We start from the raw sequence: 14851 nt of genomic DNA, 5'->3' as shown, positions 1-14851 counted from the left end.
TATCTTGAGCCCTCACCTCTGGTGGCGAGGCTTTTCCCAGGGAAGTGTCCAGGACCGCTCCAATGAACTGGAGTCTCTGTGATGGTATCATATGTGACTTCTTTAAATTGAGGGAGAAGCCCAGTTTGTGAAGGAAGTGGCAGACATAATCTAGCTGGATCTGAGCTTGTTCCGGAGATAAAGCTCTGATCAGCCAATCGTCCAGGTAGGGGTAGACGTGAATCCCTTCCCTCCTTAGACTTGCAGCCACTACCGACATTAGCTTGGTGAAGACCCTCGGGCGGAGGTCAGCCCAAATGGCAGAACTCGAAATTGATAATGAGAACCGCCAATTGCGAACCTTAGGTATTTCCTGTGTTTGAGATGGATTGGCACATGGAAATAAGCATCCTGAAGGTCCAGAGATCCCAGCCAGTCCTGGAGCTGGAGGGCCTGAAGGATCCGAGAGAGAGTTACCATCTTGAACTTGTCCTTCCAGAGGAACTTGTTCAATTCTCATAAGTCCAAGATAGGTCTCAGTCCTCCGTCCTTCTTCGGTATTAGGAACTAGGGGGGGGGGGGGGGGGGGGGAGTACCAGCCCTTGTTCCTCTCCGCAACAGGTACCGGTTCTATGACACCCTTCTCCAGCAGGTCTACAATTTCCTGCAAGAGGAGCGGATCTGGAACTTTCCGAGAGCTGTTCCCCGGTGGATGACTGAGGAATGCGTAGAAAAGGCAGGCCGTAACCTTGGGCAACTGTCTCCAATTCCCAAGCATCTGACGTAATAGCCTGCCACTCCGTCAGATGTCGAGTTAGCCTGCCCCCTACTGATGTCTTGTGAGGAGAGTCCTCAGAGTGATTTAGAGGTGGCTGATGCAGATGCCGAGGGTAAAGAGGCACCTGCTGCTGCTGCTGCGGCTTTTGTATTTCTACCCCGTCCACCTCGGACGGGGTAGAAATATAATCTTTTTTGACCTCTTTGAACCGACTGTCCTCTGCCTTTTACGAATGCGGAATAAAAGCGAAAGGACTTACCTCTCCAAGAGGTTCCTGAGGGGCGATATGGCGTTTGATGGATTGCAGCTCCCAGGGATTTTGCTGCTGCTTTGGATGTCTAACTTTTCTAGGCTGTCATCCGCCTTCTTACCAAACAAAGAAGAGCCGTCAAAGGGCATATTTAAAAGTCTGGCTTGTACATCTGAAGCAAACCCAGACTTTCGCAACCACGAAAATCTGCGGGTTGTAGTACATGCCGTCATGGCCCTACTGATACTGTCAGCAGAATCAATGCCAGTTTTAAGGGATTCGCACATTGCGTCTTTACCATCCTTAATGAGGTTTAGAAACGCTTTCCTTTCTTATCCCTCTGGGAGGCAGTCAGCCGCTGATGAAGCACACTCCCTAAGTGTATGGCTGAACCTTGCGAGCGCACAAGTAGCGTTAATAGATTTCAACGCCATGCTACATGCAGAAAAGACTTTTAGCCATAGAGTCGTATCTAATGTCATCCCTGTCCTGTGGAACAGTAGGGTATGCCGATCTACTGCCTGATGCAGTTGCTGCTTGAACAACCAGACTCTCTGGAGTTGGATGTTTAGACAAAAATTCAGGGTCAGTAGCAGATACCCTATATTTGGCTGATAACTTTTTGTTAACCACCGGGATAACCTCAGGAGTTTCCCAGTTAGCCAATATTTTTCTTTGTAATGCAGCGTGAAATAGAACCACAGGATCCTCCTGTGGGCCTTTAAATAAAATGTCTGTAAGGTCATCCTGTTGGAATGCAGGTGAAGGTGTAGACCAACCCATGAATTCTATAATCCTTGCCATTAAAATTCTGTAAGGGGTCTCGGCATGTTCCCCTGGGTCTGGTTTGGCAAATTCTATTTCTGGGAAAGTATCTAACCCACTTGCCTCAATTAAGGATTCTCGAAGATCCTTTGACCTATTTTCCTCATAGGTTAATTCTTCTGGTTCAGGTGTTGCCGTTCTCTGCAACCCAAATGGTCTTTCTTGATCCGAATCCTCACCTTCTTCATAGATTGAAGACAAAGGTCTGAAATCATAAGACCTTGGAAATGGCTTAAATCCCATTTCCAGAGCAGAAGGGGCCAATTTTGTCATAATTGGTTGAGAAAACGTCGACGTGGACGTTAAAGGCTTTGAAAACACTGAAAAAGGCGTCGAGAAGATCGGAAGAGGCCTCGAAGAGCTCGAGAGGATCGGAATCCTACTCGAGGTTGTCGATGACATTCTCGAAGTCATGTTAGAGGCCCTGGGTATGACCACTGGCTGTGAGGTAGTGAGAGCCGTGGGTTTGTTCTTTTTCGGCGTCGACGTCAGCGTCGAAGATGGCGTCGATGTTACGCTCACCTGGCTCCCACAAGGGCGTCGGTCGGACCCGGACAGCAGCGGTCTCCACCCACGTGATGCATAGTGCAGAGATGACTGACTGGATCTGCCCTCCTAATCTTGTCTGCTTAACCCGTAGAAATATTCTCCTGCAAGTGGAGAGATGATTTAGCCACTTGTGGATTCAAGTGATGGCACCCCGACAGTCCTCCCCAACTAATCACCTCTGAAATGCCCTCACAGCAATCTCACCTTATATTCTTGAAAGATGAGCTCTCCATCCTGCGTGGATTTGCAGGGGCGCGTTGATTCCAGTTACTTCACTGGTTTGAAGGCTCGGGAGAGTTCCGGAGAGTATTGACTCAGAGGTTCCTGGTGAGGACCAGTAAGTATTAAGTTCATAGAGTTCAATATGTCCAATGTTCACTCTTGTTCCCCCCTTCCTTTCTTGTCTTGCAGCTGGCTTGTGAAAAGATGCTCTTGTGGCCCTCTGGTAAGAGTCTGTATTTCCCGGCGCTGTCCGGTAAATGTTGCACAAGGAAAACGTGTTGTTTTGTCTCTCTTTACAGATGTGGCACGTGAAAATATGGAGAGTCACAAAAGGATGCCTCCGGTGCTAAATCAGGTAAGTCTATGGTGTTAAGAATTATATTTGTTGGTTCCCTCGGCTCACCTTGTGGTTTTCTTTTGTCTCCTAGGTGCCAAAGTTCAGCAAAGAAATGATGGAGGCAGCGCCGACCCGAAGGATGCTGTGAAGACTGGTGAGTATGGCGCGGCACTGCAGCTGGAGGTGCAGCGCGTGCAGAAATGTTGTTCTTTACAGGTCCGGAGACAAGATGGATCCAGAATCAGGTGTGGAATAGAAATAAGTTCGTTTTCTAACCTTGTCCCTTTCTTTCCTCTGTTTTAGGAGCTCCGGATTCGAGGCGGGCGTGGCAGAAGACTGGAGGCGGGCGTGGCAAAAGACTGGATGCAGGCTGCAGGCACAGTGAGTGTTACGCTGCTGGATGCAGAATAACGCGAAGCGTGTTGTTGCTGGTCGGGCGTGGTTTAAATAGCCCCAAAAGTAGTCCCAGGTAAGAAGTCCCGAGAACCACACCCGAGTAAAAAATAGTCCCTGTAGAAAAATAGTCCCTTTCAGGCTTCATGTTGGATTGGAGTCATTTGCAGCATGGCCTGCCTGAGGTAAGTAATGACTATGAGCCTGGCGCCTTAGGCACCAGGACTGAACCCAGATAGCCCCTAGCCGGGGCTGCTGAGGTTTTACTAAATGTCTAGATGCCTGCTCCCGGGGCTGATGGGCTTGGTCCGGATGCCTGGGGGTAGGCATCATGACCGTCGATTCGATCGACCTATGCGTCGATGAGCCCTTCGATAATGGTGTCAATGACACAGATTTATGCGTCGAAGGGACTTTCGACGATGGCACAGTGCCTTTGCTCAAGGATTTGTGACGCTCTCGAGTAGTTTGTTTCGCCGGGTGCAACGACTCGCGGCGTTTCAATTTTTCGGGTCTTTCACCGAGGGTATCACCCTCAGCTGTCTTCGAGGGGGTCGAGACAGCTTTCTCGAAGACGCTAAGCATCCTTTTACGGAATTCCTCCCACTCAGCCTGAGAGCTATGTTTTGTGGGGCAGGTGACTCTTTCCGAAGAAACAGAAGACGAGGAAGGGGATCTTCGACGTCTCTTAAAGAAGTTACAAAAACAACAGCTAGATCACAGGAATTAAAACACCAGGTAGACCTGTTGGTCCGTCAGAAACCTATTACACGAACACACCTTTCTAAAAAGGGATGCTTCACAACCTTTACACCTATTTTAAAACAAATCCGCTCTACATTAGAACCCTTTTGTATTTCCCGTTTACCGTTTCCTCAGAAATTGCTGTGAAACTATTATAAATATCTGCATTAACATAGAAAGCCATTTTTTTAACACTCCAGTCCTCTTACTGTAGGAGAGCTCATGTGTCTCTTTTTAATATCTAAGTTTGAAAAAACAGTGCAGATGGTAGATGGCAGACAACCATGGTCCTGGAAATAAATTGTTGGTCCCCAAGTAAGATACAGTGGCTGGCTTACTAGTTCAGCTCCAGGTCCCACAGAAAGACATCCTTTAAGCCTGACCTCATGTCACACTTCTTGGCAGAACTGAAGGTGGTGCCTCAACGCAGGCTCTGGTAATGGGCAAGACTGCGCTTGTGCTTCAGGAAACATTGTGTCAGTCGTCGGTCAGTGTTATGCGGACCGGATGCCCCTCTGGCTTCTTTCCCTGTGGATTGGCTCCCATCTCACCAGTGGGTACCAGAGTGAGACCAAGAAAAAGGCTGGAAAGCCAGGTGAAGCAGTTCCTTCCCTCACAGTCGTGCCGCTTAACCCCTGGAGATACAGCTCGGAGTGGCACACGTGTCAGGCAAGATTACAGAAATTGAAGTAGGGCAGTAATGTCTAGACAGAGGTGTGGAAGGGTTAGGACCTCGAGGCAAGGGACATTCCAAGATCAGACGGGAGACCTTTCTCTTCACAAATGCTGCTCATCTAGAGCAACGTTCTTTACTGCCAAAATGCTGGTATACGTCAACCCTGTATCAGCTGATGACAGAGCAGCAGAAGTGTCCAGGTTCTCAGGGATTGGGGGTGACCTACTATTACTTTAGAATAAGCCATGTCACAAAAGTGCTAAAAGTTGTAAAATCAAAACATTACATTTTCCATTTATTCCTGTTCTTTTATTTTGGTACCTACAAGGCGTATTTCACATTCAGCAAACACAATGGCTGCATTTTGTTATAATCATTTTCTTCTCCAGGGGGAGGTGGAGTGGAGCACCCCCTTCCTTAAATCCGGATTATATAAGGCAGGGGTTTTACAAGTGCAAAGGTTTGACATTGGTTAAGTGGCTTATTTCTGAACTAGCACTTGCCTACAGATAGTAAAAACAGTAAGATGGTTTTATTTTTTTACTTTAATGAATAACGACACTGCAAATACTATTTGTGCCCAGGTCACATATTGCGCAGGCAGCGACTAGCTATATATCAGCTCATAGTAAATTGGGATAATGTAGTTACGGAGAAACAAAATAGAATAAATCAAAGCTGCTGTTAATTGCTCATTTATTGTTGGCATTACCTTGAAAGCCCATCTCTAACATGAATCCAAAAGAACAGACGATACAAACATGACTTACCTCCAGCTGCAAAGAATCAATCTTTTCTTCCTGACAAGTTTCACCCTCGCACTCATACTGAACTATCTTTCCATCTGTTTTGCTTGCAACTAGTCGATGGACATAGTTATCTGTAAAAAACAAAAAAATATTAAAAATAAAGTAACTGTATTAGATACCAACTGCTTTATTATGTAATGAGTTTAAAACCTGCACAGTTAGTTAGCGTACACCTTTTGTCAGTTTTAAGTTCCTAAAAGATTATCTAAACTTAGGCTTGTGGTTATGGGATCTTTTATAAGGTGCACTGAACTAAATCACCTTTAGCACTGATCCCGGTTAAATCCTATGAAGCATTTATCTGGCCAATGCTTAACATTGTATCGATACATTTCTATAAATATTTTACTTGACATTTCAAATAACGTTTCAAAAACAGTGTTGGGGAAGATTTCCCTTTTGCACATTTCGCTCCATAGATTCCTATGGGGGCCAAATTCATTTTGCTTACTCTGAACCCTGCCCTGGCACTTTGGTGATCAGTAAAGCCTTCTGCTTTACTCTCTGGCCTGTTTTAATAATTTTTAGGGGGAAACTGACCATCTTTATGAACTCTTATTTGTACAATTGCACACATCACGTTACAGTGAAGCGCAGTTAGGATGCTTTGTATACTTAAATATTTTCTAACCTATTTATGTATTGTGAATTGGTTTTAAATTAATTAATCCACATCTTTTCTGCAACAATATCTGGCCTGTTTTAATATAGGTTTCTTAAAAAACTAACCAATGCAAGCAATGAAGACATGTTATCACCCTCCATATAAAACAAATCCATAAGCATTCACAAGCATTGTGAAAAGAAAAACAAAAAAAACAAAAAAAAAAATCAGATAACTTTAAAACCGGTAATTCGTTCCAGGGCAAGAAAAAAAGTATATGTTTTATAGTTTCAAGAACTGTATCTGGTATACAAAGACTACATTCTTCCTTTTTTAGTCCAGCTCTGGGTCCTAGGCATTCCAAACTAGGACCGGATTGAGCTTGAATCCCATGTATATTGTTCTAACATTAGAACTAGGAAGAAAACAAAGTATTTGGATAAATGATCCTGTTTTTTAAAAAATAATTTAGATTACTCCAAGTAGAGGGAGTAAAAGCTCAATTGCTCAATAGGTAGTCTCCAGTCACTCGAACCAGTTTTTTTTAGGGAGTCTCCAGTCACGCAAACCAGTTTCTTTTTTCACCTTGGATCAGTGACGCAACAACATGTCTTGATTCAATTTAGGCCAACAACTGATTTTGGGACATGGCAAAATCTAAAAGTAGAGGAACAGAGGTATCAATGATGGCCTATTTAAGATCACCAAAAGGAATAAGCTGGGGGATCTAATATTTTCATGTACAAAGACCGTTTTTCCCAAATTAACCTACAATGTAATTATGTTAAGCCCAATTTATGACGCAGAACACAGATGGGAATAGATTGTGATGGTCCAAAAGTATTTTTCATACCTTACCCTCCAAAGAATTTAGGAATGTACTCAAATCAGAGAAGACTGTCCAAGCCATATACTATGGCAGATAGTATTTTCATGCAATAGAACTCTAGGGTAGGTAATGAGAATTTACACAGGCTTGTGCATATATGTCCGAGTTGGCCCTAGCGTGGCTTAATATTGGCCTGTAGTTTCTAGATAATTTGATTATGGCTAGCAGTATTAGAGTGAAGTCACAAATACACAAGTGTATTAGCTCTTTCCAAATTAATATTACTGACTAACCAATTAATAATTTCCAGTGCTCCTTTATTAGAAAAGGTAAAGATCTCCGATAGGGAACAGTTTATTTGTAAATTGTCGTCAAGAGCATAGGAGGACAAGGCATTCAATTTCCCCTGTGGGCCAAGAAGAGTGCGGTCAAAATACATTAAATCGTATGCAAACGCAAGCCAAAGCAGACTTAATGGTCCCAATTTGACTGGTAAACAATTAACATCATTCCATTATTCAATAAAATCAGCAATATAAAAACTAAAAAGCACTGGAGCTAGGATACATCTGTTTCTTTGTTTAGTATGGGTATTGTGCACAAAGGTCTTACTTGAATTGGAGTACCCTTCTGAAGTAACATAAGCCTAAGCAATCCCTCAGGTATAGCCCATTACAGGTTGGTGCCAAAGTGTTTGTCTACTTGGTCAAAAGAATTTGACCCGTCCATGCTTAGTAAATAGTTTATGAAATTTACATTTAGATCAGATGAAGTATTAGGCCATTGAGTGAAGTTCCCAGCCTCCTGCAAATTCCTATTTGATATTTAGGAATAAGGGCCCATTTTTCTACCCATCGATCAAGTTCCTTTAGAAGTAGCGATGCGAAGATCCTACTTGAAGCATTTACTATCACGATGGGGCGGTAGTTGGCTGTGTTACTTCTCTCGCCTTTTTTAAACAAAAGGATAATATATGAAAGGTGCCTAGATGTAGGAATAATATCCTCATTGATATTTGTTTTACAAATAGTATGTCTAAGATGGAAGACCAGAGCTCAACATGGTTTTTAATAGTAATTGGCACCATCTGGTGAGGGTCCGGTGCTCTCAAAGCTTTGGACTTCACAACGCCATTCAAAATGTCACCCCTAGCAAAACCCCCTTCCCATTTAGTCAGACTGGTATATCAGAATCTATAAAGTGTGTTGTGCGGTGTGCTCGCAGTGTGATTGGTGAGGCAGTGAGGAGGGGTGCTGCCTGAGCGAGCTCTGGACCCATTCATAGCTGAAGGACTTCTTGCTTGTCCTCTTTCTATGTCCTGCATTTGCAAGGCATTTTTGATAAAATACACTGCGCATGAGCAGTGTGCTTGTAGTGTGTTTGGTGAGCGGCGGCCGGGGGATCAGTGTTAACCATCCCGTAGGTAAGAGCCCTTTTATTTACATCTGCATTCCATACTGCATTTGCAATCTACTGTAAATGCCTCTGTCTACGCTCCACTTTGTGGCCATACCTAAAACATTTCAGCTATCTGGATTTGTTGCTGCAATATGTTTAAGTGGGAGTAAACACAACCAACATCTACTAAGGACATTTAAAGAAATGACCCTCCGAGTTAGTGGAGAAATGGTCACGTTTTCCTTTGCTTGACGTTTTGCCTTAATTGACTTGTCCTGGCATCTATTTGGCACAACATATACACTTCTTACTCCTGTTTGGTGTCTGTGGAATGTGCTTCTTTGAGCAATCAGGGGTACTTCTGTGTTTAATGATTGTTATTTGGCAGTACCTTGCATTGCATTACCCTATTGGCGACTGTGGATATGTGATCTTTGAGCCTCGTGGGTAATAATTCTTCTCCCTAGTGGCGACTGCATAGTTTCTCTTTGAGCCTCAAGGGAGATCAGGCAAGATTTACTGTGAGCCATATGCCTGCATCAGTTTCCAGAATTATGAAACTTCCAAGTAAATTGAAAGCTAATCGAAAGCATGGATTGGACAATGGTAATATGATTACCGGTGAAGCAAGTACTCAGACTTTGCCTGTAAAAGACCAAAAGATTACACAGTTCTTCCCTGGACAACCTGTGGTGGTCGAAATTCATGATGAATCAGCAGCCCTTGCTGGGGCATTATATGAAGCCACATCTACACCTGTGGAATTTGATAACTCATTGCTTAATCTGTGTTACAGCCCTGAAGGGCAAATATCTAACCTGGAAGATGCCCGTCTGTCTGATGAAGCAATAGGAGGTGATGTTGCCCTTAGTCAGGAGCTTATTGCTCCCATTGATCTACCTGAACACATTGCTCTACCTGCCTCTGATAGACTTTGTTCTCCTAGGCTCATGGCCCTGGTGGATTGTAAGATTGGTCCGTGCTCTGAAAGTAAAGAGTAATCGTCTTTGTCAGACGATCATGCAAATGTGAATTGGACCTGTAGTACCAAACTTAAAGACATGGAAGTACACAATATGTCCACTAGCCTTGCCTTGAAAATTCTGTTAAAATTGTCTCATAATATTGTTTGCATACTAGAGAAGAACTCAGATATGCTAAAAGGTATGTGTGTGAAATATAGAGGGCTCTAAGGCTTTGTCAATGCCACCTTTGACTAACAAGCTTAGCTCTACTGGTCAGGGAGGGTTACCTCCCATTAACCATGAATCTACATTGGTTGAGATTTTGGCTGGAGATGAGGAGGTGGGAATTGATCAGTGTCATTTGTCCAAAAGAGACTAAGCAAAAACCTACCTCTGATCTGAGAGTTAATCTGCCCCTAGAAGAGGAGATTGGCCCTGCAATGCCCCCCCCCCGTTCCCCCTTCTAAACATCGACCCTCCAAGCGAGCGAGAAGGAGTTGCCAGAAAAGCAAAAATACATACCCTTAAAACTAGTAATCATACTACTTGGCTGCTGGGCTTGTCGTCAAAGAAGAGGAAGGCCAGTGAGCCTGCTAAGGCTACATTGGTTTCGGATGAGGAGTCCAGTACTAGCTCCAATGAGATGACGAACACCATGCTCGAAAGTAGTATAATCTCTCTCAAAAAGCTCACAAAGATTGGACTAGAATGTCGTCCTTCCCTGTTACTAATTCGAAGCCAAGCAGGGCCAGAGAGATGAATCCAAGAAATAAAAATTGGTCTTTGCCTAGGAAACTATTCACGATCTCGGCTGCTTCGAATAAATGTAAAAAGCCAATTAATTGAAGCAGGCTGCTTGAAATATTACATTCTCAATTATCGCCGAGTATTGTGAAAAGCAGTGATTTTAAATTTGTAGAGCAGTGCTCGCAGGCAATAACCAAGGTACACTGTTTTTCTGAGGCATTGGTCTCTTATTAGAGACTCTAAAGTTGAACTAAAAAAGAATGGGTATGAAGTAGACGGTGGACATGTGCTCAATAAAAGTGACAGGGAAAACTATCATGGAGTTTCCGCAACAGGCCAAATCTAAAACTCTTATGGTCAAAGAGGTGACTGTTAAGTCCCATTGGGAATGGTTGTGCTAATTTTTGCCACCAATTATAAACCCCAATTGAGGAGAACTAACAATAGTCTTGTGGAACACCCGTGGTCATTTTTTTTGGACCATCGGGTTCCTATAGTCTTGTTGCAGGCATCAATATTATCTTTTTACATGAGTCTTGGCTTCTTCATTCCGCCTTATTTGATGGATACACTGCATAGTTCAACCATGCCAAGAAAGGGGGAGCGGAAGGCCATTTGGGGGACGAGCCACACATGTTAAAAATAACATCTGTTTGTTTGAATGTCTTGAAAGGTCTAGTAACCCAAATGTGCTTATGGTAGAAATACAGCTCGAGGGCGACCTAAAAATAATATTGGTCAACATCTATGACCCTCCAGGCGACTAATGTACGGCGGATATACAATTGAATTTGTATGCCGCCTATGCTGAGGTCAATGTTATAGCAGGTGGTGACCTTAATGTTAACTTGTATAAGGATGACTCCAGTTACAAAGGTCATACTAAAAAGAAGAGATGGAAGATCTTCTATGATGTGGAACTTCAGGTTTTAAATCATCTGAGCAATATGAAGACCGGTCTGGGCACAAAATGGTCTAATGGAATGTATTCCTCCGCTCTTGATTATGTAGGTCTCAGTGATAAGCTCTTTGGTTCCTTGGCTGATTTCCACATACAACCTAATTCCTTCAGTGACCATTCCCTGCTTACCTGTACTCTAGCTCAAAATGTAAGGGAAGCTTTAAACGCAAAGGCAGGGTCACTGTATGATAAAATAAGGGACGTGGTTACGATTGGAAAGGGGAACCGCCTGGGCTGGACGGACAGGAATTTAGTCAAAGCAAATGCTTGGAGTAGGGGTTTTCATCTTGACTATTGTTAAATGTTCTGCGGATGAAATCACTGAGTGGGTCTCCACGTGTATGCATGGTATGAGGCCTATGGGAAAACAACTGCTTCCCTCTAAATCTGACCTACACCATGGTTCCCCATTTGACAAGATAATATGCTTTGAAAAGAAAAAAAATGCATAGAGCTCTAAGAAGCGTATGATTAAAAACATCTACAGGAATTGGCTTTGTATCTATAGAGTCTCAGATAATAATGCCAGCTGGCAAAATATGGTGAGTATCCTTATTGAAGCTGATACAAAAAAAAGTTTGGGCACATTTTAGGTCTGTAACAAATCGGGGTAATCATGAACTCATTTGCTCTATTGGCAGTGAAATCTGGGTTACATTTCTGTCTGAGAAGTTTAAAGGTGTGGTAGTAAGTCTTTGTAAAAAGCCTATTAAAAACCTTGTAATGGAGGAGACCACCAGGAGGCGCAGACTGCGTGGAAGCCTGAAGGCTCAGCTCCCGGTGAACCACCGGCAAATGGCGAAATTTGGAAGTCTGCCCAGCCTTCTAATGACTAAAAACGCTATGCTAGTGAAGTAAAGGGAGTCAGGCATTGCCAGCTCGAGTTACCAGGGGATTTGGATTGGCATACTCTGAAAACGTTGCAAAACAAGTAGCTCCCCCCACCCCCATCAGAAGAAGAGATCGCCATTGGAGAGGCACGGTAGCCGCACTGAGTCGCCTGGTGGCGCCGCTCCATCGGAGGCAGGGCTGATTGCGGAGTACAGTTGGAAGTGAATCCTGAGCCCCGCGGAGCTTGCAGTCTCTGCAGTATATCTTAATACTGGGGGTGGTGCTTTTGCCCTCCTCACCGAGGTCGCAGTAGCAGGCGAGCCCATGATCAGCTTTCTTGGAAGCCAGCTGCCGCCACTGCTGTTGCCGGGCCGAGCACCCCAGGAGAGGAGTCTGCGGTGAAGATTGCAGCAGGGTGACCTGTTCTTAGAGGAATGGAGTGTCTATCCCCGCGGTGGCCCATCGGGAGAGCTGCGTCCGCATTGGGAGATAGTGGGGGTGGTGCCCGGGGCCTCCCCCACCTCGGGAATCACGGTGGGGGTGGCCGGTAGGGGGGCGGGGTGCAACGCGCACTTGACAACGGAGCGTGAAAAGGCCTTTTGGTGGTGCCGTCATCCGGGCCCAGCATTGCAGCGCCGAATAATCAAGTGAGCCCGGCTGCAATACTACAGTAGGCGAAGTGGGCACCAGCGGCGTAAAGTCCCTGAACTGTTACAGGAGCATCAAGCACGTTGCAGTGAAGACAGGGGTACCTGGTGAGCTCTCGCACCCTCCCCCTCCCAAAAGAATGCACCACAAGCAAGCCAACAGCGGCGTCTGGTCCACAAGTAGAGTGCAATACTCTCCTTCCAGATTTGGGCCACATTAAGAAGGAGACTCAGGATTGGAGAGCCCATTCTACAGAATTATAGCCTCAGGTGCTAAAGTGGGGAACAGAGTTAGTGGCGGCAAGATTGGGACCATACTGAGTGGTCTGCAGCCCCACCCAAAGCTTTGGTGAAGCACTTCTGTCGAGCAGTGATCAGCAGAGAAACGCCTCCTTTGAGTAGGGTGTACGCTCGCACCCCGGCAGTGAATGAATCACCAGCCCCACCCCGTATGCAGCTAGCAGTAAGCCTCACCTCAGTCCAAAAATTGCAGAAAGTCCATAGGGAGTCCGTAAATATGGCTTCACCTGAGCTTCAAGATGACGCCACAATCTCAGTTGGGGACGAGGAGCTATCAACCAAAGCCGATATTCGCCTTCTGCTGGAGGAAATCTGTGCGTTCAGGACGAGCATGGCCATAACTGTCAGCGTGTTGCAAGAGAAGATTCACAAGACAGAAGATAAAGTTGAAGCCTTGGAGAACTACCAGCAGTCAGTGGATATAATTGAAATGAGGACGGAGGGCCGTTTCCAAGAGCTTGAACAGAAAAAAAGGGACTTGGAAGCGAAAGTTGAGATTTGGAGGACCGTAAAAGAAGGGCGAATATAAGAATATAAGGCCTCAAAGAAGCCTTCATAGCTTCCATGCTTCCCTAGCCTATTAACCCCCAGTTGAATTTGAGAGAGTTCACCGAGATGGTGGTCCCCCCGGTGGACCAAGATCAGTCCTGGCGAGATGTCACCATTACAAGCACAAAGTAGATATCCTCCAGAAAGCGGGAGAGCGGAAATCAATTGACTTTGAGGACTCCAGAGTAAGAATATACCAGGATCTCTCAGCCGCCACCCTAGCGCAGAGGAGAGCATACCGTCCCCTGACTCTATGGCTGCCAGAAAAGAGCACAAGATACAGGTGGAATAACCCATTTGCCTTACCATTCTCGTATGGAAACGAAGAATATAGAGTTACCTCGAGGGAAGAGGCGGAGGGGGTCCTCAAGAGCCTGCAAGCAAGGTCACATACAACAGAGGGGGAAGAGGTGCCTTCTTCATCGGAGCTCGTGAGAACACCTTCAGGCCCCTGGTGCCAAAAAAGTCCAAGAGGGGCAAGAAGTTTCAAAGATTAAATACCCCCTGACAGAGCTTCAACTCAAGCTGAAACCAGGCTGGGCGTCATTGACAATGATTATTTAGTGATTGCTTAGAATTCACATTCCAAAGTAGTTGATTGCCGAAGGGTTCCGGGGATAACACCCGTTGTGTGACCCCATGTTAACATTCAGGGTGTCTCCACAGTTAAAGAAAACACAGTTCAACGTACCTTTGTACTTTCCATTTTCTTACTACCGTACACTCATTTCAGGGGTGGGGGAGGGTTTGGGAGGGGTGGGAGGAGGGGTGGAGGGAGGGCTTGACCGCAGCTCCCAGATCATGAGAGAAATGCCTAAGATAATGAACAGATTAGGGTCGCAAGCACGAAAGAAACAGGCCTGAAGTCTGATAGCACGTCTGTTGATGAAGGAGGATGGGGGTGATGCGATTAAACTGGGTTCCCTTAATGTAAAAGGGTTAAACTCTCCCCAAAAAATAACTATGTTAAAACGCTCCTTCAGACTTGCCAACCTCGACATCTTGTTTGCCCAGGAAACCAAGTATAGGCAACGGGAGGACTTTGAGGTTAGAGGGGGAGGTATAGCGGGATCAGTTTGGACGTCGGGGCCGGATAAGAAAGGTGGGGTGGGCACACTGTACCATGCCTCCCTAGGCCTCCAAATAATACGTTTGCACAAAGACCCAAAGGGTTCATTTCTCATTATACACGGATCGTCGGTTCCACGGAACTCACGCTGTGTTCAGTGTATGGTCCCAATACACAGCAATTCACTTTTTGCGAGGCTTTTTTGAGGACTCTAGAAGGAGAGGGGGGTGGCACCATTATTTGTGGTGGAGATTTTAACCAAATCACTAATTCAGATCTTGATTGGCGATTGTACCGCACGGGTGCTTTGCCTCCTCTAGACAACAGAGCTTTTCAGCAGCTTTTAGCAGCACGCCACCTTATAGATGCGTGGAAAGCCACACACACAG

General features: G+C 45.1%; 1 protein-coding gene across 1 annotated transcript in view; it reads right to left on the bottom strand.

Annotated features, from left to right (window-relative positions):
• BRAP (BRCA1 associated protein) overlaps positions 1-14851 on the bottom strand; it is a 525360-nt gene that overhangs the window by 268992 nt on the left and 241517 nt on the right. The window contains exon 9 of the mRNA XM_069619516.1: positions 5524-5633. Within this exon, the coding sequence (XP_069475617.1) occupies positions 5524-5633 (110 nt within the window). The remainder of the gene's footprint in view (positions 1-5523; positions 5634-14851) is intronic.

This window comes from Ambystoma mexicanum, chromosome 10, assembly GCF_040938575.1.
Source record: "Ambystoma mexicanum isolate Mex_15411 chromosome 10, UKY_AmexF1_1, whole genome shotgun sequence".
Lineage (NCBI taxonomy): Eukaryota > Metazoa > Chordata > Amphibia > Caudata > Ambystomatidae > Ambystoma > Ambystoma mexicanum.
Note: the sequence above shows the minus strand (reverse complement) of the source record. Positions and strands in the feature narration are given on the sequence as shown.